General features: G+C 42.5%; 1 protein-coding gene and 1 pseudogene across 2 annotated transcripts; both read right to left on the bottom strand.

Annotated features, from left to right (window-relative positions):
- Positions 1–760: 760 nt before the first annotated feature.
- Positions 761–2,024, bottom strand: LOC119240672 (glyceraldehyde-3-phosphate dehydrogenase-like; annotated as a pseudogene).
- An 11,259-nt stretch (positions 2,025–13,283) lies between these two features.
- On the bottom strand, positions 13,284–21,922 carry SDHD (succinate dehydrogenase complex subunit D). 2 transcript variants are annotated; one of them, XM_037505267.2, is made up of 4 exons: positions 21,780–21,920; positions 19,211–19,327; positions 16,888–17,032; positions 13,284–14,201 (listed from the first exon to the last, which is right to left on the bottom strand). In XM_037505267.2, the coding sequence occupies exons 1-4, from the start codon at positions 21,829–21,831 to the stop codon at positions 14,036–14,038; spliced, it is 480 nt and encodes a 159-aa protein (XP_037361164.1). In that variant the 5' UTR covers positions 21,832–21,920; the 3' UTR covers positions 13,284–14,035. The 2 variants fall into 2 exon arrangements, with proteins under 2 accessions (XP_037361164.1, XP_037361165.1); XM_037505268.2 differs by lacking the exon at positions 16,888–17,032 and having other exon boundaries at positions 14,063–14,201; positions 21,780–21,922.
- Position 21,923: the final 1 nt, after the last annotated feature.

Here is a 21,923-nt window from a genome sequence, read left to right as displayed (position 1 = left end):
GGCCTCCCCTCGTGGTACAGGCGGTTGAGCACCACGCTGTGAAGCTGTCCGTAGCCTCTGCAGCACCAGTTCGATCTCGGCCAGTGGGTGAGGGTCCCACATGGCGCGCAGACCTCTCCTGTCGCGCCCACTGTTCCTCTAAGCAGTGTATTTCGTCAGTCTGCCTGTTCTGTTTCCCGCTCTGTCTCTGGTGAGTCCTCTCACCCTCCTGCCTATACCCAGGTTCTTGTATAAATAAAATAAATAAATCTTTAAAAAAAGAGAGAGAGAGAAGCAATAACTAGTCCTCAAGTAAGGAGACATGATGGCACCATTTTTACACATCACTCATCCTAAACTGGGGTGACCATTTGTGTTAGTTTTCCACAAAGAAAAAAAAATAAGCTTCTGTCTTTACGCAGGGGTAGTTTTGCATCGGGGAGTCAGTGCTCACTGAAGTTTGGTTCCTTCCCATGCACAGAAACAGGAGATAGGGGCATGATCTTCCTTGGATTTTGTGTTTCCGAGGGAAGCCCCAGGTCCTGGAGAAAGACATTCTGGATTAAAAAGATGCCAAAAAGCACTTCTGCTTTTTTATTGGGGTGAAGGGGTACAGTGTTTTTTACTGATAGTGCATGGTAAGGTAGGATACCCTAAGACCCTATTCTTCTCCCATGATGGGGTCAGGAGAGTCTCAGTGTGTTGGATGAGTGGGAAGACTCCCCAGCAGCTAAGGGCTTCCTTCTTGTGTTCTGACGAGGGCTGGTGGTTCAGGGGGCTCTTACTCCTTGGAGACCACATAGACCATGCGGTCCACCCCCATGTTGTAGCCAAATTCATTGCCCTACCAGGAAATGAGTTTGACAAAGTGGTCATTGAGGGCAATGCCAGCCTCAATGACAAAGCTGGAGGAGTGAGTGTCATTGCTAGGCTTGCAAGAGATAATCTGATCTGCAGCATAGCCAGGGATCTTTGAGGGGCCTCTGTAGTGCCTGTCTCACCACCTTCTTGATGTCATCATATTCAGCAGCTTTCTTCAGGCAGCAGGTCAGATCCACTTGGGTTGGGGACAGGAAAAGCCCTGCCAGTGAGCATCCTGTTCAGCTCAGGGACGACCTTGCCTACAGCTTTGGTGGGACCAGTAGAGGTGGAAATGATGTTCTGGGCAGCCCTTTGGCCATCTGGCTACTGCTTCCCAGAGGGGATGTTCATAGACTTCTGGTAGCACTGATGGCAGGGACTGTGGTGGTGCATCCCTTCATAATGCCAGTCGTCATGGATGACCATAGCCAAGGCATCCAAGCAGCTGGTGGTGCAGGAGACACTGCTGACAATATTGAGGGAGTTCTCATACTTCTCATGGTTTATGCCCATCTCAAACATGGGGGGCATCAGCAGAAGGGGCAGAGATGATGACCCTTTTGGGCCCACACTTCAAGTGAGTCCCAGCCTTCTCAAAGGTAGTGAAGACATCAATGGACTCCACAATATATTCAACACCAGCATCAGCCCATTGGATGTTGATGAGATATTGCTCTTGGAAGATGGAGAGGCACTTTTCATGGATGACAACTTCCATTCTCAGCCTTGACTGTGTGTGCCATTTAACTTGCTGTGAGTGGAATCATACTGGAGCACATAGATGATGTAGTGATGGTCAATGAAGGGGTCACTGATAGCAACAATACCACTTTGTCAAGAATTAAAAGCTGGGCCTCCCTGGTGGCGCAAGGGGTTAAGCACCACACTATGAAGCAACCACAGCCTCTGCAGCACGGGTTTGATCCCCAGCAGGCCAGGGAGCAACCCACACGACGAAATAGACCATTTTGCCCACTGCTTCCCTCACAGTGTGTTTCAGTCAGTCTGCCTGTTCTGTTTCCCACTCTGTCTCTGGTGAATCCTCTCACCCCCCGCATCTCTGGCCTGTACCCCAGCTCTTGTATGCATAAATAAGTAAATCTTTAAAAAAAAAAAAAAGTTAAAAGCTGCCTGGTGACCAGGTGCCCAGTATGGCCTAATCCATTCATTCCAAACTTCACCATGATGTCTGAGGGACACAGCCAGCACTGCAGAAGCATCTAGCAGTTGAAATGAGAAGAACAGAGAGCCTCTTTTGCTATTTTTCCTAACCAAAAAGGATCTGCCTGTATTTCAAAGAGGCAGAGAAGCAGGTTTTCAAAGGAAGCGCTCTAAGAAAAAGGGAGAGACATCTCTTCCCTTACTTTTGAAAGGGACATGAAGCCTCATTTTAAAGGTTTATCTGCCCTTACATGGTAAATCATCACCAGTGTAACTACTGAATCCATAAACGTGTGAACAATGTTCTCCCCACACCCACATGGAAAGCTCAGTCCCCCAAGTACAAGTCCAGTCCAGTCTCCTTGAGGCACCTGCACCCTTGAATTATGTGGGAACCCCATGAGTTTCCAGATAAATTGTTCCTGGAAGGGTCACTCTGGGAGTTGGTGTCCCAGATGCTAAGGAAAGACTGGGGGACTTTCCAACTGCTGCCATGGTATAGACTGAAGAGTTCCTTGAGAGAGGACAAGCTCATGCCTCCCTGGGAAATTTCGTCATGGGTTCTCAAGATGAGATGCAGCTACTTCTCCAAATGTGAGTCTGCCCCAAGGGACTTGGGTGGGGCCAGATTCCAGCACTGGCCTCCTTACAGACCAGAGCTGGTCCCTCCTCCTCCTCCTCCTCCTCCTCACCTCACCAGCACCCGGGCCGGCTCTCAGCACCTATCTCCAGTCTCTGTGGTCACTTGGAGCAGGGAACTGGATCTCCTGGCCCTTCCTGAAGTGAGCCACGCAGCTTCCCCCGACCCAGGCTCCCTCACCTGGAATACTGGGCCAAGAGACTGGACCTTCAAGAGGCCCCAGCATTCCTTATATAAATTTTCCATTTCCTCCTCAGAGCCATAGGTCAGGTCTAAGGAAACTGGAGAAGGGGACAGGAATGCAGAATATACTCGTTCCCTTGGACAATGGAGAAAAAAGTGACAATTCCATCGTCAGAACAGGGCGGTCTTGTGATATCTTTGGGTAATTTTGGTGATATTCTGCTGGCCCTTAAAAGTCAAAAGGTAACATAATCTTTGAGCTCTGGCTTACCACACACTCAGCTACACTTGGAACTTGAGAAATAACCTGTGTTCTCAAGGCAAAAATTCAACTTTGAAATTAAAATTTACTTCATCTTTGCAATGAGGAAAAGAAATAAGGAAACATTTAGTGGTAGACTTTGAAAGTTTGAGGGAATCAGATTATTAAATAGTCCTGCAACATGCAAAAGCTGCCACGCTGTCTCTCCCCACTTCCACACCTTTTATTAAGAGCAAAGGACTACTTCATTCTGAAATACCACCAAATTAGAATTAAAACAGCATTAGATTTTAGGTGTCTGAGTCCTCTTAATCATCCTTTCTTTCAATTGAACATTACAATGTTCTTAATTCACTTTTTAAATGCATATAAAGGGAAAGCTCAGCGTAATAATGGATGAAGCGCTTGACTGTTCGAGTGCTACAGCTATCACTTCAGTGTTGCCGGAATACTACTGTCTTGCAGCTGCCATGTTGAGCAAGAGATGTGGGTATTTCCACCAAATTTTAAGAGAAGTGATCTGGAGAGAAAGTTATAGTCAGATTAAGCAGCTCTATGACGCGTGTGATTGATGTTGGTTCATGAGTTACACAGGCTCTGCTGACTCACTTCTCTATTTAAGATGTTTATGGCCCAGGAAATAACATTTACACCACCAGAATCCATTTCTACTTTGAAGGATGCCAAAGTTACAAAGCAGTGTGGGAAAATAGAAAAAAGTTTTATCTTTTACTGTTATCCTATGCTTATCCAGCTTTATTGACCAATGTTGAGAAGGGGGGTAAGTTTGCTGATCAGACTGGGTTCCCATCTTGCTAAGCTTTGACGTAACCAGCCTTGATAGGATCATGGATATGGGCTTCAAGTTCAAGGATTAGATCCCACAGCTTTTCCAGTTAGTATCCAACAGAGATTGTTCAGGACATGGTCTTAAGAGACTAATTTAAAGGCAAAATGCCAGTCTATTTGTGGGCACAAACGTATGTGCCCACAGTCACAAAATAAAACTGTCTAGTGGACAAAATTCCAATGTCAATATATTCACTTTCCAGTTTGAAAAAATGATTTAGAAACCAAGCCATTATCAGAAGTTTACCTTTGAGTATAGTGTCCTGTCTATTGTTTTAGGTGGCCCCCCACAGAATGTGTGAGCTCTGGAGATCAGGAGCTGGGTCATTTTCATCTACATCCCCAGGGCACAGCACTATGCCTGGTACATAGTGACCCCAAATGTTTTTCAATATATGAGTGAATGAAAAATATTGATGGATGTGAAACCTCTCTACAAATTGTAAGGCACTCTATAAATAGGGAATGGTGTCATTAAACTAAACCAGTCTAAGGAACCCATCTCTACAGGGGAAGCAATGGAAGTACAAAAGCAAAAACATCAGTGGGGGAGAGAAGACGCACATGTATAAATGATTAATGTCATAATGTCAACATGCTTTTATTTATTTTTTTTAAGATTTATTTGTTTATATATACAAGCACTGGGTACAGTCAGAAGCACGGGAGGGTGAGAGAATTCACTAAGCCAGAGCGGGGAACAGAACAGACAGACTGACGAAACACACTGCTGAGGGGAGCAGCAGGCGCGGCAGGAGAGGTTTGTCGCACCATGTGGGACCCTCGCCGGCAGCCGGGGATTGAACCGGCGCTGCAGAGGCTGTCAGCAGCTTCGCAGCCCAGCGCTCAACCGCTGCACCACCGGGGAGGCCCATGTCAACATGCTTTTAGATAGCATTATAACAGTTATAGAGAAAATGAGATCTTAAAAACATTTTAGATTACCAGAACATAAGAATGAATTGAGGGCCTCCCTGGTGGCAAAGAGGTTAAGCGTCAGCGCTATGAAGCAAACTGCAGTTACTGTAGCAGAGTTCGATCCCCAGCCAGGGAGCTGACCCACATGGCGCAGCAGACATCTCCTGTCTCGCCCGCTGCTCCCCTCAGCAGTGGATTTCAGTCAATCCACTTGTTCTGCTTCCCCACTCTCTGATGAATCCTCTCCACCCCACACACTCCGCACCTCTGGCCTACCCCCCAGCTCCTGTATGCATAATCTTAAAAAAAAAAAAAAAGAATGAATTGATGTGACAAGAGAAAAGAGGAATTTAAAACTAAAACTTTATGCCTACACTATGAACTCACCAACTCAGAATCTCCGGTAGTTCACCCAGAAGGAAATTAGGCAATGCTTCCATGCAAGAGTAATTTAAACTTTCTATTTGCATTTTTTTTATCTTGAAGGGTGGGAATGAGGTACAACAAAAAAATATGTGAGTGTTTAAGTAAAAAATTTTCAGAATGGGCCTCCCTGGTGGGGCAAGGGTGAAGGCTCATCCTATGAAGCTATCAGCAGCCACTGCAGAATGAGTTTGATCCCCGGCCAGGGAGCTACCCACATGGTGCAGCAGACCTCTCCTGACTCGCCCGCTGCTCCCCTCAGCAGTGCATTTCAGTCAGTCTGCCTGTTCTGTTCCCCACTCTGTCTCTGGTGAATCCTCTCAGCCCCCCCCCCCACCACACCTTTGGCCTGTACCCCAGTTCTTGTATGCATAAATAAATAAATATTTTAAAAAATTTTTTTCCAGAAAATATTGTCAGGATTATCTTTTTTTTTTAATATTTATTTATTTATACAAGAACTGGGGTATAGGTCAGAAGTGCAGGAGGGTGAGAGGATTCACCAGAGTGGGGAGCAGAACAGGCAGAGTGACTGAAATACACTGCTGACAGGAGCAGTGGATGAGACAGGAGATGTCTGCCTCGCCATGTGGGTTGCTCCCTAGCAGGCCGGGGATCAAACTCATGCTGCCAAGGCTGCAGATTGCTTCATAGCGCGGTGCTTTAACCCCTTGCGCCATCAGGGAGGCTCCATTTTAAAATTTTTATAGCAATTTTTTTTTTTTTTTTTTTTTTGGTGGGACCCTCGCCGGTGGCCAGGGATTGAACTGGCACTGCAGAGGCTGCAGGCAGCCCCGCAACCCAGCTTTCAACCACTGCGCCACCAGGGGAGGCCCAGCAAAATTTTTTAGAAGCAAAGACTTATTAAAGATAATAAATTCCACTAAATTTGAAAACATTGCACAGTGCCGCAAAAAAAATTCTCTTCAATATATGAGTGATGTGAGGATTTCCTTTTTAATCCCATTTAAAAAGAGCATATTGTTGTTTTTTTTTAAGATTTATTTATTTATGCATACAAGTGCTGGGATACAGGACAGAGATGTGGGGGGCTGAGAGGATTCACCAGAGACAGAGTGGGGACTAGAACAGGCAGACTGACTTGAAAAACACTGCTGAGGGGAGCAGCGGGCGAGACAGGAGAGGTCTGTCTCGCCATGTGGATTGCTCCCTGGCCGGCTAGGGATCGAACTTGTGCTGCAGAGGCTTCAGATTGCTTCATAGTGAGGTGCTTAACCCCTTGCGCCACCAGGGAGGCTCCATTTTAAAATTTTTATAGTAAAATTTTTTTTTTTTAAAGATTTATTTATTTATTTATTTATTTATTTATCCAAGCACTGGGTACAGTCAGAAGCGCGGGAGGGTGAGAGAATTCACCAGAGCCGGGAGCCGGGAGCAGAGCAGGCAGAAGGACCGAAGTACACTGCTGAGGGGAGCAGCGGGCGGCAGGAGAGGTCTGCGCACCATGTGGGACCCTCCTCTAGTGGCCGGGAGCAGCCGGGAATCGAATCGGCGCTGCAGAGGCCGCGGGCAGCTTCACAACCCAGCGCTCAACCGCTGCGCCACCGGGGAGGCCCTATAGTAAAATTTTTTAGAAGCAAAGATTTATTAGAGATAATAAATTCCACTAAATTTGAAAACATTACACAGTGCCACCCACCCAAAAAAAAATTCTCTTCAACACATGAGTGTTGTGAGGATTTCCTTTTTAATCCCATTTAAAAAGAGCATATTGGGAACAACTTAAATTAGGAATAAAAGCTACTCAAAGAAAAAGAATAAAATGTATTAAGTCAAATAAAGGAGCCCTAAAACAGATCAAGAAATACTCATGGTGGGCCTCCCCAGTGGTGCAGCGGTTGAGCGCTGGGTTGCGAAGCTGCCCGCAGCCTCTGCAGCGCTGGTTCAATCCCCGGCTGCTCCCCGGCCACCAGAGGAGGGTCCCACATGGTGCGCAGACCTCTCCTGCCGCGCCCGCTGCTCCCCTCAGCAGTGTACTTTGTCAGTCTGCCTGTTCTGCTCCCCGCTGTGGCGCTGGTGAATTCTCTCACCCTCCCGTGCTTCTGACTGTACCCAGTGCTTGTATAAATAAATACATAAATCTTAAAAAAAAAAAAATACTCATGAATAAGACTAAATGCAGTGAAGATGTCAATGCTTTCCAAGTTAATATTTAATACAGATTTAATGCAATACCTAAAGTAGCACCACTAATGAATATAGGTTAAACTTTCTCATCCATATAGTACTTCTTTGCCAGAACACTCAATTTCCAAAGTCTTAAATGTTAATCATACTTTTTTTAAACCATTAAAAAACCATTTGACATCTTTGGGGCATCTGGCTGCCTGAGCAAGGACATCCCTTCCAGAGCAGCTAATTCCTTAAGACAGTAAACAATTTGTTGGTGAATTGACCTTTCCTATACAAACCAACTAACCCTAAGTCTATACCCAACTCACCCCACAACCTCCTTTACTTAACTCTCTCACACACATTATTTTTCCTCCTCTAAATCAACCCCTGGCCAGATACCAGACAATGAAGGACAACCCTGTGTCCTGGAGTCTGCTGGAATCCTAAAACTAGCCAATCCTAACCTTTTGCCTTTGCCTTTCCAGCAGAAAACATACTAAAGGACGTGACCTATGTCTTCCCCTCGCTCCTTTCTACCTTGTGACCAGCACTGGTGCTTCCCCCTGTGGCCTTGCACAAAATGGCAAGCCTTTCATTTCCAGGGGAACTTTTTCCAAAGCATCGGTCTCTCTGTTATCACTTAGTCATCTTTATAAATTAAGAGCCAGGCACAAATTACCTTACTTTCCTGCATTCTTTGGCCAAGATGTCTAGCTTTTTTTTTTCTTTGTCTAGATTTTTGCCAGAAGCAGTTGCCACTGCTCAAAATATTTATTTACAATATCATTGTGTTGTTGAGCATCTGTGGGTTATGCATTAGCTGCAGAGCGCATCAATTCTGTTTATAACACTTTTTCCACACAAGCACTCACTGCTAATAAAGAGAGGTTGCAGATGCCACAGCTTGTTCATTCATTCAACATTTTTTCAAGTATTTAGCATGTGTCAAACAGTGGGTTGAATTCGAAGAGTGGGAACATAAAAGTATCTGAAACGTAAGGACTCAATCTTTTCGAGTGTCACAATCCAGGTGAGTAAGTAAATTATAATGATAAGTCAATTTAACTTAGACAGTTTCGCTTCCACATCCTTCTGAAGGTTCTTACAGAGCACCGTTTCACAAACATAATGCTGATATCAAAGTCCACCTTGCAAAAATATTAATGCTTAGTGTCCCAAAGAAGGAAAAAACCGGGCCTCCCCGGTGGCACAGCGGTTGAGCGCTGGGTTGCGAAGCTGCCCGCAGCCTCTGCAGCACCAGTTCGATCCCCAGCCTCAGGGTGAGGGTCCCACATGGCACGCAGACCTCTCCTGCTGCCCGCTGCTCCCCTCAGCAGTGTACTTCGGTCCTTCTGCCTCTTCTGCTCCCTGCTCTGGCTCTGGTGAATTCTCTCACCCTCCCACGCTTCTGACTGTACCCAGTGCTTGTATAAATAAATAAATAAATCTTTAAAAAAAAAAACATTTAAAAATTAAAAAAAAAAAAAAGAAGGAAAAAACCTATTTAAGTAATAGTATATCTTTTCTGAGAATGAATAAAAGAACATGCTAAAAAATTCAGAGTCAAATCTTAAGACTTGAGAGAGTGTTGTGCTTTAAAGAGGAATTATGATTCTGTTGCTTCAACCAGTTTCTAAGCATAGCTGTTGTTTTTTTTAACTGGGAAGCAGAACAGGCAGATTTAATGAAATACACTGCTAAGGGGACCAGCGGGTGAGACAGGAAAGGTCTGCTGTGCCATAAGAGGGTTTGCTCCCTGGCCAGGGATCAGAGTCAGACTAAAGTGGTGATAGGGCTCAGACTTAACCCCATGCCACCAAAGTGGCCTCCACCCCATATTAGAATTTGATGCTCACAGCTTAAAAAGAATCACGGTATACATTCTCGTAAACACATTATAACTTTTTAAATATTCTATTTTGGGGCCTCCCTGGAGGTGCAGCGGGTTAAGGGTAGCGCTGTGGAGCTGTCCACAGCCTCTGCAGTGCAGGTTCGATCCTGGCCAGCCAGCGAGAATCCCACATGGTGCAGCAGACCTCTCCTGTCGTGCCCGCTGCTCCCCTCAGCAGTATATTTCGGTCGTCTGCCTGTTCTGTTCCCCAGTCTCTGGCGAATCCTCTCACCCTCCCGTGCCTCTGGCCTGTACCTCAGCTCTTGTATAAAAATAAATCTTAAAAAAAAAAAAATTCTATTTTGGACTATTTTATAACCAACACTTGAGAAAGCTGAACTGATCATTCTATTGAGAACATGCCACCTTGCCAAACAATTAAGAGTTAATACATGCTGTCTATGGATCAGCATTCAAGATTGCTTGTGATTTCAGCATATTGTGTGAAAAAGATTTCCTAACCTCCTCAGACAATTCAATCAAAAACTGAAAAGAAACCGTCTTATTGGTAATACCCAAAGAACATTTCAGTAATGAAAAATAAATCCCATACTAAAGTTAGTACTTCAAAACCTACTACCGTATAAAGAGCTCATCCCAGCTTTCCCAGCATATTACCGACAGTTGTTCAATCTAACTTCTGTTTGATTAATTAATATTCACCAGAGACAGAGTGGGGAACAGAAAAGGCAGATTGACTGAAACACACTGCTGAGGGGAGCAGTGGGAGAGACAGGAGAGGTCTGCTGCGCCATGTGGGTTGCTCCCTGGCCGGCCGGGGATCGAACTTGTGCTGCAGAGGCTGCAGATTGCTTCATAGTGCAGTGCTTAACCCCTTGCGCCATCAGGGAGTCTCTCATACATAGTCTTACCCCCAACACACAAGCTCTATTCCTGAAAGGCATGTATCATCAGCTATATTGTGCCTTTCACCATCACCAACATAATCTACCACTAGGATAAATTCAGAGATACCAATAAATGTTCAGCTTCACAACCACAATGAAGAGCTTGAGGTCTTCTAGCCACTGATACATGCTTCTCGGAGTAGTGTAAAGGTAGTGTCCTCTAACCTGGATATTCCAGACAACTGAGACAACTGAGAATTGACACTGACATTCACCAGAGAAACAGACATGTTCCCAAAGTAGACATCTATCTACCAAGAGTTAATGGATTGAGAAGATAATGTGTAGAGTAGATCACTTTGTCCAAAGAACTTCTGATCCCTGATCACACAACTGACTTATGTGTAGCCTTATATTCTGTGTCTTAAAATGCCAGAGATCTGAATCTGTGGGTCATGTCATTTGTGCTGACCCTTGTTCAGGGTATTTTTGATTTGGGATATACTGTAATTTTTTTTTATGTTTTTGTTCATTGGAACTTTGTGGTTATTTTTGAGACTTATGTTGGAGAAACCTTCCTCCAATGAGGATTTGTGTTCACATCTACTAGGCCTCTGGGGCACTTCCAACCTAGTTAAATGCTAATTTCACAGGTTGTCTTTGTATACACACAGAGTATGAAGTCACAAACCAGCATAAGGGCTGATCCTTAGTCACATTTTGAGGAGACTGTCTTCCCTCCAACCAGAAGAAAGGCAAGGCAGACAAGTCTCTCTGCTGTCCGCTTTTAAGGTAAATCTTTTTTTTCTAACTCACTTTCTCTGAGGGTAAAATGCTAATTTTAGGGAGACTCCCAATCAAAATCAGTTTTGAGTCTAAAGCTTTGTTCCCGGCCCATGTCACCTTCTTAAAACTAGAATTCTAGGCAAGTAGAGTTTTGGGGCTAGCAGATGCTTCCCAAGGCAACTAATTCCCTCAGCATTTTTTACTTCCCTAAAGGCGGGCTTATTTTTTTCTGGCTTAAGGACTTCCTTTTGCAAGCTGTCATGTTTTGAAAGGTGTTACTGTTGAACATTCTTAGATGCACTATAGCAAAATAATTTCTAATGTTTAGTCTGTCATATTGTCAAAGATAGAAGTCTACAAATTCTCTCTTCCTGGACATCTCATAAATCCAAAGCTTTAGTAGTGACCTACTCCTCCACTACTGTTACCTAATATGCCTTCAAAAATTAAAGAGACCACCTCCCACTCAATTTACCTAAGGGGGGAAAAAAAAGAATTGAACATAGACTACTACTTCTTTCAAGCTTTCACACCTTCAAGTAACTCTTCTTGATTCTAAGTTCTAAATATCTCCTGAATTTGTTGTTTCCTTCATTCTGATTACTACTGCCTTCAGAATGCATTTCTTTTTGGATCACTGAAATAACCTCCCTGTTCCAGGCTTACCGCCCTTAAATCCCTATTTCACATAGCTCCCAGCATAACCTATTTAAAGTAAACATTAACCATGTCATTTGCATTACAAACAATCTATAATGACTTCTCATTGCCATCAAGATGGTTTTAGTTACTTATCCTGGCATATAAGGTCATCTATAATCATTCCCTCTAAATTGTAATCATACCAATACACAATCCTCTGGTCACCCTCACACCTCATCAGCTTCACACCTCACATCCTCACACCCTCACACCTTCCTGGGTCACCTTTTAGGTTCATATCTTTCAGAACCCAGGTTAAGACTCTTCTCTTTCAGGAAACATGCAAATTCTCACCACACCCTTAGTCACATCACTGCAGGCTTAATTATTATTGCACTTATCACACTATACTGCAATCATTTATCTGTTGTCCCAATTACATTATAGATTATTTAAGGGCAGAGAAATTCTTATCTTTTTATTCACAGTACTTGGCACAGTAACAATTATATAAGGCACTTCGTACCTATGAAATAAATGTATCTGACTTCTACAATACCGTATCAAATTGACTCCTACCTTCCACTGCAACTATTAAAGTTCAGATCCTTTCTGCTACCTCTATCCTTACATTTTGCCTCTAGTTTATCAATATTTCTAATGTCTCTAAAAACCAATTGTGTTCACATTCTGCTTAACCTTAGAAACTTCCTAATACTAACAGTCCTTGCCTCATTTTCCCTCCTGCTCTAGCAGCTCACATAGTGACAGTACAGCTCCATCCTAATTACCAAACCAGCTAGCTTCCACTCTTATGTCTCAATCACCATCTAGTGAAGTTTGTTAATATAGACATTCCAGGTCCAAATTACAATCAGATGGTATCGGTGATAGCTATGTAACTCCCGAACAATCTAGCTACTGGCCTCCCCATTTCAACAATATGGAAAACTACATTTCATCATTCCAATTTACAATAGCGGCATTCTGGGGCTAGGGAAGAGAGGAGGAACAACATGAAGGGTAAACATTGTCTACAGAGAATTTTAAAACAATAAAGTTGACTAAAGGTCAGCCTTTTTATCATCATGAAATAGCAATTCCAAATAGCAGTAATAAAATACTCCTTCCTGCAGGACGCACTGGGCCCACCATTCCTATTTAGGCATCACTCCCTTCTGAAATGTTTACCCCACCCCAAAACAGAATTAATCACCTCTTTCTAGAAGCATAATGCACAGCTGAATCTCCTACAAGGCCATAAGCACATCAAGGGAACCTCATCTTTAACCCCAAGTACAGACATCCATGAACACACTTACCTTTCTAGACAATTCCCCTTCAATAGTTTGCCTCAGTCACCCAGTAAAGTTCACGGTGAATGAAACGCTCCAAGTCCTGGTTACTCTATGTTGCTGGGAGAAACCATCAGTCTTACTCTTACTTCTTAGACCAGACTATGTATATACATAAAGATTACCATTTGAATTTCAATGGCTTGCATTTACATAACAACATAATCTGGGACAGAGTTCAAACTCCTACTACTTAATCTTAACACTCTCCTTACACCAAACTACTCATACTCAGTGTATTTCTGATTGTCACACGTAAGTCTTCTTGTATTACAGTATGTTAAGACTGATTTAACTATTAAGTCCCAGAAGGAAATAAAAACACTGAGTCCTCTTGTAGTGCCTGGATGCAACAATCATTTCTATTTAATAAAACTAGGGACAATTAATACATAAGAGTAGAATACCTTTTTATTATATAATATTTATTTTTAAAAAACTTTATTTTTATAGAATACATTTTCACATTTGAGATTCCCAGTGGGAAAATAACAATTTATTTCTTCTAGTTCTGTGGATGGATTATTTGAGAGCAAGTAAAATAAACACATGTAAAGATTAAGTCTCACTTAAGGATTAAGTCTGCAATATTTTGATACATCTTTAGGGGATCTCTTCCCTACTTAAAATAGCAGCATTTCCTAATTTTAAAGACCCCTAGGCCATGTAACCACCAGTAATTGGTATCAACTGAACAGAAGGGGAAGTTCTCAAAAATTAAACACTGCCTAGTTTTCTAAAAAGTCTTTACGTATGAATTAATAGTCTTTCCCTTTCTCCTTCATTCCCAGGACAAATACAGAAGCTTGACCAGGTATCAATGATAAATGGTAATAAAGCTGAATTCCCTTTAAGACTTTGATAAATTAAAAGTCAAAAACTCATATTAATGTTTATTTAATGTTTATATTGTGAGTCTTATGAGAAGATGAGAGATAACACCATTTAGATTAAATTCTAAAAATAACCAGGTGATTAGGAGAAGAAGTTTCTCTCACCAATGGACTGATCTGTCATTTCCTCCTCATTGTGAGTTGAAATGGTGTGACAGAGCAGAGGCAAAGAATACAATCAATTCTCAAGGTATTTAAGTCAAAAAGTTTAAAGCCTCCACAGCATGGCAACAGCTTTGCAGATGCCCACGTCATTATAGTTGAAATAACAAAGCCCAGCAAAAGTTAAAGCTGAGAGTGCCAAAACACCCGCCTTGGCAGCTTTCTGCGTAACAGCCCCTGGAACATAGTCAGTAACAACTTGTCCAAGGCCCCTAAAAAAAAAAGAAACAGTACAAATGAAAAATCGCAAGTGAAGTTCAAATGCAACTCATAGTAATAATAATAGAATAAAAACATCAAAAAATTCTAATAATAAAAACATCTCTCACTCTTCAAATTCAATTTTCCACTTATTTATATCAGAGATAATAACTAATTGCTAACTCTATCTATAAAATCTTGGGTTGTTTTTTCCAAACTAAAGTAAATGCGCCATAAAATTTTTCATCAATTCAAAAAGAATTTATTAAATAGATATCATGTGCCAGCACCTGTTATGAATGTTGGGAGAATAATATAAAAGACAGCATTGCATCCCTGCCTTTACAGAACATACATTCTAGTGAAGGAAAAAGAAAAAGCAAATACACAATATACAATGAAGAATTTTAGAAAGGATAACCTAAATAAAAACACCGCAAACTAAAGTAAGGCCGACACTGGCATCTTTAAGGGACATTATAAGGTTGGTATGGCTGGAGCACATGGAGCTTAGAAAGGAGGGACAGATCATGAAAGGCCTTGAAGGTCAAGAGGAGTATGAATTTATTTATTTATTTGTTTGATTGTTTTAAAAGATTTATTTATTTATATGAGCACTGGGTACAGTCAGAAGCACGGGGAAGGTGAGAGAATTCACCAGAGCCAAAGCAAGGAGCAGAACAGGCAGAAGGACCGAAGTACACAGCTGAGGGGAGCAGTGGGCGCGGCAGGAGAGGTCTGCGCGCTACGAGGGACCCTCGCCAGTAGCCGGGGATCGAACTGGCGCTGCAGAGGCTGCAGGCAGCTTCGCAGTCCAGCACTCAACCGCTGCGCCACCGAGGAGGCCCTAGAGGAGTATGAATTTAACTGAAATACAATGGGAAACCACTAACATGCTTTAAGTTGGGAGTAACGTAAGTAAGGTAACTTTCAAATATTTTATTGAGATATAATTCGTAAACCATAAAACTAACTTTTTTACAATTTAGTGGCTTTTGGTCTATCATAGAGTTGTGCAACCATCATCACTATTTAATTCCAGAATCATGCCCAAAAGAAATCCTATACCCAGAGCCCACTCCCAGCTATCATCTCTATGGCTTTGTCTATTTGGGGCATTTTATATAAATTAAATCATACAGTGTGTGGCCTTCTGTGTCAAGTATCTTTCATTTAGCATGTATTCTAGGCTCACCCACATGGTGGCGTATGTCAGCACTTCAATCCTTCAAATGGTCAAATAATTAAGTTAGAAAGTTTACCCGAGATGGTGCACAGGTGCACTGGTGAAGGAAACTATGGGGACTATACCTGAGGGGGTGGGGAGAAGCAAATATTGTTTAAAAATGAACAATGATGTAAAAAAATAAAAAAATTAATATATAAAAAAAGAAAGTTTTACAAACTACACTGGATTCAGTAAGTAAATACTGGAAGTGCATTCATTCAATTAAGTATTTACTTAGTGCTATGTGTCAGGTACCGCTCTAGGCATTCGAGACACAAATAAATGAAAACAGTCAAAAATTGATTATCATATTTTGTTTTTTTAAGAAAGAGCAAGACTGTGGACTATCATATCTAAGAGGCACATGTGGGTGATAAAACTATGACAAAATGCAAGGAAGAGATTACTATAAAAATCAGAATAACAGTTTGGGTGGGGCGGAGCTAAGAAGTTATTACTGAGATGGAACTCATGGAAGAGGTTTCTGTAGTAAGCAGCGAAGTTCTATTTCTTGACCTGAAGGGTATTACCCTGATAATAATTCATTACCCTATAGATTTGATTCATGCGATTTTTCTGTACGTGTGCTTTCATTTTAGCAGAGGGAGAGAATACACAAAATAGCAAATAAATGATAAAGTATGCTAGGAGGCAGCAAGTGCTACTGAGAAAAATAAAACAAAAGAGGAGTAAGAAATGCTGGGAAAGACAAAGGCAATTTTGAGTAAGTGGTTAGAGAAGGTTTCACTGAGACGGTGCCATTTAAGGACATGAGGAAACAAACCGAGTACAGAAGTCAGAAGTCGAAAAAGAGTTCAGGCAGAAAGAAGGTATGCATAAAAAAAAAGGCCTGAAGCCTGGAGTGTCCCTGACATATATGGAAATATTATGAAGTCAGTGTGAATGAGGGAGGGAATAGCTGGAGAAAAGGAAAGAAACAAGGGCTGCATCACATTGCCTAGCAGGCAGGAGACTGTTAGAATTCTGATTTTTAGTCTGAGTAAGACAGAGGAGACAGAGGGTTTTAAGGAGAATGTCTTAACCTGAATGAACATTTTAACAGGATTACTGGGGCAGGTGTGTTGGGAGTAGCCAAAAGGACACCAATTAGGAGGCTACTACTGGAACCAAGGGTGATGGTTAAGCTTGGGGCTTGAACAAGTAGAAATGGAAATGGTGTTAATTCAGATGGGCAAGAGTACAGTACAGGAAAAAGATTTGGAGGAGATCAGGAGCTCAGTTTTACAATGTGCTACATTTTAAATACCTATTAGATATGGAAGTGAAGATGCTTAACAATCAGGTAGATACACAAATCTGGACACATATTTTATATGTTTCAAATTTTCTATAGATAGGTCTTGAATATCTCAAACAACTTTTCTGTCATGTACAATAAAGAGACAAGCTCAAGGCAAAAAAAAAAAACTAATCAGAGAACGTAATACTGAACAGAGCACTATACTTGCCAATGACTATGGAGAGTGAGGGTTGCGGCCAAGGAGTAGTCGATCGCAGAGCAAGGACTCATGTAAGCAGCTGGAAGCAGACCCAGGAGCAAAACACTGACAACTCTCTCACTAGTCCAGTGGAGAGATGCAGCCTTGGAACCAGCTACAGAAAGGAAGAACCAGAGTCATAAGTATCCAAGAGGGAAACAGAAAATCTCTCACTTTCAATTTTTCCACAAAATAATTGCAAACTGAGAGAACGACTGACTGTATTCCTGTAAGACTTAATTCCAAGCATAAAGAGGTTACAGTAAAGAATGTAAATGGTAGAGATACTATCTCCCTCTTTTAAAGTATGTAAGCACAAGGTGTCTGAACACCCACATATGTTGATTAGAATATAAATCCAAACAAGTTGATTAGAATATAATTACAGACAAGCAAACTTTGCACTTCAGTGTAATGGACATTACGAATATAATTTGGTAACAGCTAAGAAATTCTTTTAAAACATTGCTCTTTTATTCTACCTTCTAATCTTTGGAAGTAATGTAATATTAAAAATCCTCCCCAAACAAAATTAAACCAGCCAACTTAGAGAGAAGTAAAGCTCTGATGTCAACTTTTAAGATCATAGCCCTCTTGTCCCAGGTCTTACAAACAGCTCAAAACAGATATGATCATGGAAACTTTTAAACAGCTGAACATAAAATGGTTTTTAAGTATTTCTTTGAGAAACTCTCTCTTTTTTTAATTAAAGACTGCTTTGGGACTCTAATACAAAGCTAGAGCTATTTCCTGGGAAAATGCACACAAATACACATATTAAAAAACAACTTTAAGGAGAGCACAATGGACTACAGTGGAGGATACAGGTGCTTTGGTGGTGGGTAAACTATGGTGACCACACCTAAATGGAGAAATCATATATTGTGAAAAAATAAACAAGGATGCTTAATAAACAAACAAACAACTTTAGGGGCTCTCTTTCAGTCCTATACATCCCAAGTTAAAACTACTCTCCTAAAAATAACTGAAGTAAGCAGAGGAATGCAGAAACCAAAAACTTTACAGACAAGTAATTCGAGAAAGCAGAAAACTATACATGCCTAACCTGTCATAATCAGACACAATTATATATATATATTTTTAAGATTTATTTATTTATTTATGCATGCATGCATGCAAGCACTGGGTACAGTCAGAAGCTCAGGAGGGTGAGAGAATTCACCAGAGCCAGAGCGAGGAGCAGAGCAGGCAGAAGGACCAAAGTACACTGCTGAGGGGAGCAGCGGGAGACAGGAGAGGTCTGCGCGCCATGCGGGACCCTCCTCCGGTGGCCGGGGAGCAGATGGGGATCAAACCGGCACTGCAGAGGCTGCGGGCAGCTTCGCAACCCAGCGCTCAACCGCTGCGCCACCGGGGAGGCCCCACAATTATATTTAAAAGGTGACTTGAAAATCAAGAGAAGTTTTTATCTCTGTAAAATTTTATTACATAATATTTATTTCAAAAAAAACTTTATTTTGGGCCTCCCCAGTGGCGCAGCAGGTAGAGCGCAGCACTGTGAGGCTGTCTGCAGCCTCGACAGCGCGGGTTCAATTCCCAGCCAGCCAGGGAGATACCCACATGGCACGGCAGACCTCTCCTGCCTCGCCAGCTGCTCCCCTCAGCAGTGCCTTTGGTCTGTCTGCCTGTTCTGCTCCCGGCTTTGTCTCTGGTGAATCTTCTCACCCTCCCATGCCTCTGACCTGTACCCCAGTTCTTGCATAAAAATAAATAAATCTTTTAAAAATAAATAAACTTTATTTTCATAGAATTCATTTGCTAGACTTTAAAAATGAAAATATAGTTAACTCGTTATTCACCTATGAGACATAAGATTAATTTTAATATTTAAACAATATTCAAGAACTGCCATATGGCTTTAAGATCAAACAAAATAAAAAAAGCAATTCAATTAACAGCTATAAAAATCCATGACTTTTTAAACTGTCCACTATTCTAAATCATTCATATCTGGCTCATCTCTGTTAAAGAAGAATGACTGAACTATATTAAAAACTCTTCCTACAGAGGTATTTTCTTTAAAAAAAAAAATACATTAAGTTAAGAGATTTAGACCAGAAGGTTCCCTATGAGTGTAAATGGCATCATTCAACTCCACTGGCACTGTCTGCCCAAATGTATAAAACTAGTGACATGAGGTGGAGACATGAGTGCCCCCATCCTCTCACCCCCACCCCAACAACCCCCACAACAGGTCCTGCCAAAGGCATAATCACTGGCCCAGGTGAAGATGTCCAGAGCCTGGAAAGCAGCAGCAATGGAAAAAACATACCATGGCGGCTGGGAGAGAGGTGAATGTACTGTGTCCCACACCATCCTGGGGTAGGTGGGTCCTGTAGAAATGCTGAGACATGAGCAGGTCTGATCACTGGGGTTCGAAGCAACAGCGCTGAAAAAAAGAGACATTAGGGAGGTAATAAGCAACTTTCCCTTAACAAGACTGGCAGACTTTCTAAATGACTATAGGCAAGCCACTCAGTCCACATAGGAGATGACATCTCATTGTAAAATGAGGACCACATCATTTCACTGGGCATTTGTGAGGCCAACTAAGCAACCACTGAAAGAGTTTTCCAATCTCATATATGAACCACTCACGTTTGGGCCCCATTTTTACTAATTTTTATTTTTATTATTTTTTTAAAGATTTATTTATTTACATATACAAGAGCTGGGGTTCAGGCCAGAGATGTGGGGGATGAGAGGACTCACCAGAGACAGAACAGGGAACAGAACAGGCTAACTGACTGAACACACTGCTGAGGGGAGCAGCGAGCAAGACAGGAGAGGTCTGCTGCGCCATGTGGGTTTCTCCCTGGCTGGCCGGGGATCGAATGCGTGCTGCAGAGGCTGCCATTGCTTCATAGTGCAGTGCTTAACCCCTTGCGCCACCAGGGAGGCCCTCCATTTTTTACTAATTTTTAAATATATGTTATAGCTCCTTTCTGCTTCTATCTATTCATCTACCCAATCAACAAACATTTATTACTGTCAAGATATGCTCTGCACTGGTGCAAGAGAGAAAAAAGACAAAGTATTTGTCCTCCAGGTATCTGATATTGTTTGAGAAGCTCATCTACTACTTTCTTCCTCATGAATACTGACCCTTTTTGGATCCTATCTCTTGGTTTAAAAAAAACAACAGACCTGCATTCATGCAATTGCACCAGTTATTAGCTGTGTAAAGCACTAAGTTGAACTGGCTCTCTATGCCTCAATGTTCTCACTTACAAAACAGAAATAACAGTACTTACTTCACCATAGTCTACTGAAAAATAACATATGCAAGCTGCTTAGCATATTCCCAGGAAGTTATAACTATGAAATAAAAGTTATTTAATCTCTTCTTCCTTCCCACTGGCCATTTTTTCCTTGACTGATATAACAGATTAAACCTTTCCCTTGACCCTATGTCCTCTAAATAAAGCCCATGCACTCCTCTTTCCAACCACACATTTTTAAAGTGTTTTTTAAACCGTTTCTACTTCCTCACTTCTCAGTCCTTCCTCAACTCCAAAACTGGTTTCTATCTCCACTGAAGCTGCTTAGGTAAGTAGTCAAAGGTCTCCATTGTGGCCACATCCCAGAGGTATTGAACAGTCATCATCTATTGAGCCTTTCTGCATGACCAGGCACTGGTGCCCTTTCCTTCCTTGTTTTCTGTGACAGAATTTTCTTCCAGTTCTTCCTTTCATTCTTGACCATCCTACAACAGTCTCCTCCTGTTCTCTTGAGTATTTCCCCAGGATTCCATCATCTGCCCATTGCTCTCCTCACCCCAGGTCCTTCCGTCTATTCAGCTTCTACTGCTTATAAGCTGAAGACACCCAATTCTGTATAACCAGCCCTGATCTCTCTCCAGAGTTTCAGAAGTTTAAGTGCCTGCCAGGCCGTTCCTCTGAGATATCCCACATGGTCCTCAAACTCAGTGTCCAAAACTGAAATCACCCTTCAACTCACTTTCCTATCCAAACTTGTTTACATGTTCCCCACTTTACTTAGTGACATCCCAACCACTCTTTAAGATGCCAACCACTCTTTAACCTATTTCAGAAATCTGGATTTTGCACCAAGTGCTAAATCCAACTACCACACAGTATCTACACCTTCATCAACGTGTTTACTCATTCCAATAAACTCTAACTGTAACGTCCTTCCTTCCTCCCTTGGCCTGCTTTATCCTCCACAATCAAATCAGGCACATCTTTTCCGAAAGCAAGACAGGGTAATTCTTTCCAAAACAGAGCTAAATATATTCTTTCTCTGCATTGGCGTAACACATGCACAGCACAAGAGGTTTTGCTTTCTGCTAAGTAACGTTTACACGGGTTTCCCCTGGAAAGATATAAACTCTCTTGAAGACAGGAACTATCTTCTATTCACGTGAGTCGCTCAACCTTACTACAGTGCCTGATATAAAACACATGCCCAGCTGACTGATTATCAGATTGCTGCCCCCACCCCGCACTCAAACACACCAATTCCAGGGGAAATTGGGGCCGGGAATTGGGCCTCAGATCTTAACACTCTTCTCCGATTCCGGGTGGGAACATTTTAGGGACAGTGACGTGGGAGAAAAAGAAGAGTCCTATGGACAGCTTAGCAGGACGCTCATTTCCAGGAGGGTCCCTTCAGGTGACCCCACCTCCGGTCAGCCCGAAGCAGGGGAAAGCGGCCGGCGACGACGGGCATTGTTGTGGCTTCAGCAGGAGGCAGGGGCCCAAGGGGATGGGAGGATTCCCCGCTCCTCAGGCGGCCCCGCCGCCCGGCAGCCCAGCTCTCGCCACAGCCCTTCCCGTCTGGAGCTTGTGCTAAGCGCCCGGGTCAGCCCGGCCCCTCACCTCGGCCTCCTTGGGCACCGCAGAGGGCACTCAAACGCCAAAGAACAGCCATCGCGCTTCTACGTGCTCAAGGTCACCCGGCAACCCGGAAGCAGTCCTGTGACAACGGCCACCCCTCCGTGACGAAAGAAAACAAGGAACCGA

Source organism: Talpa occidentalis, unplaced genomic scaffold (genome assembly GCF_014898055.3).
Source record: "Talpa occidentalis isolate TD23 unplaced genomic scaffold, MPIMG_talOcc4v2.1 talOcc4.12, whole genome shotgun sequence".
NCBI lineage: Eukaryota > Metazoa > Chordata > Mammalia > Eulipotyphla > Talpidae > Talpa > Talpa occidentalis.
Note: the sequence above shows the minus strand (reverse complement) of the source record. Positions and strands in the feature narration are given on the sequence as shown.

Coding starts and splice junctions, on each gene's coding strand:
- SDHD (XM_037505267.2), bottom strand. CDS start 21,831: ATGGCTGTTCTTTGGCGTTTGAGTGCCCTCTGCGGTGCCCAAGGAGGC. Junction 17,033..19,210: donor CCTCTCTCCCAGCCGCCATG/GTATGTTTTTTC, acceptor TCCTTTCTGTAG/CTGGTTCCAAGGCTGCATCT. Junction 14,202..16,887: donor CTCACTCTCCATAGTCATTG/GCAAGTATAGTG, acceptor TTTTTTTTTTAG/GGGCCTTGGACAAGTTGTTA.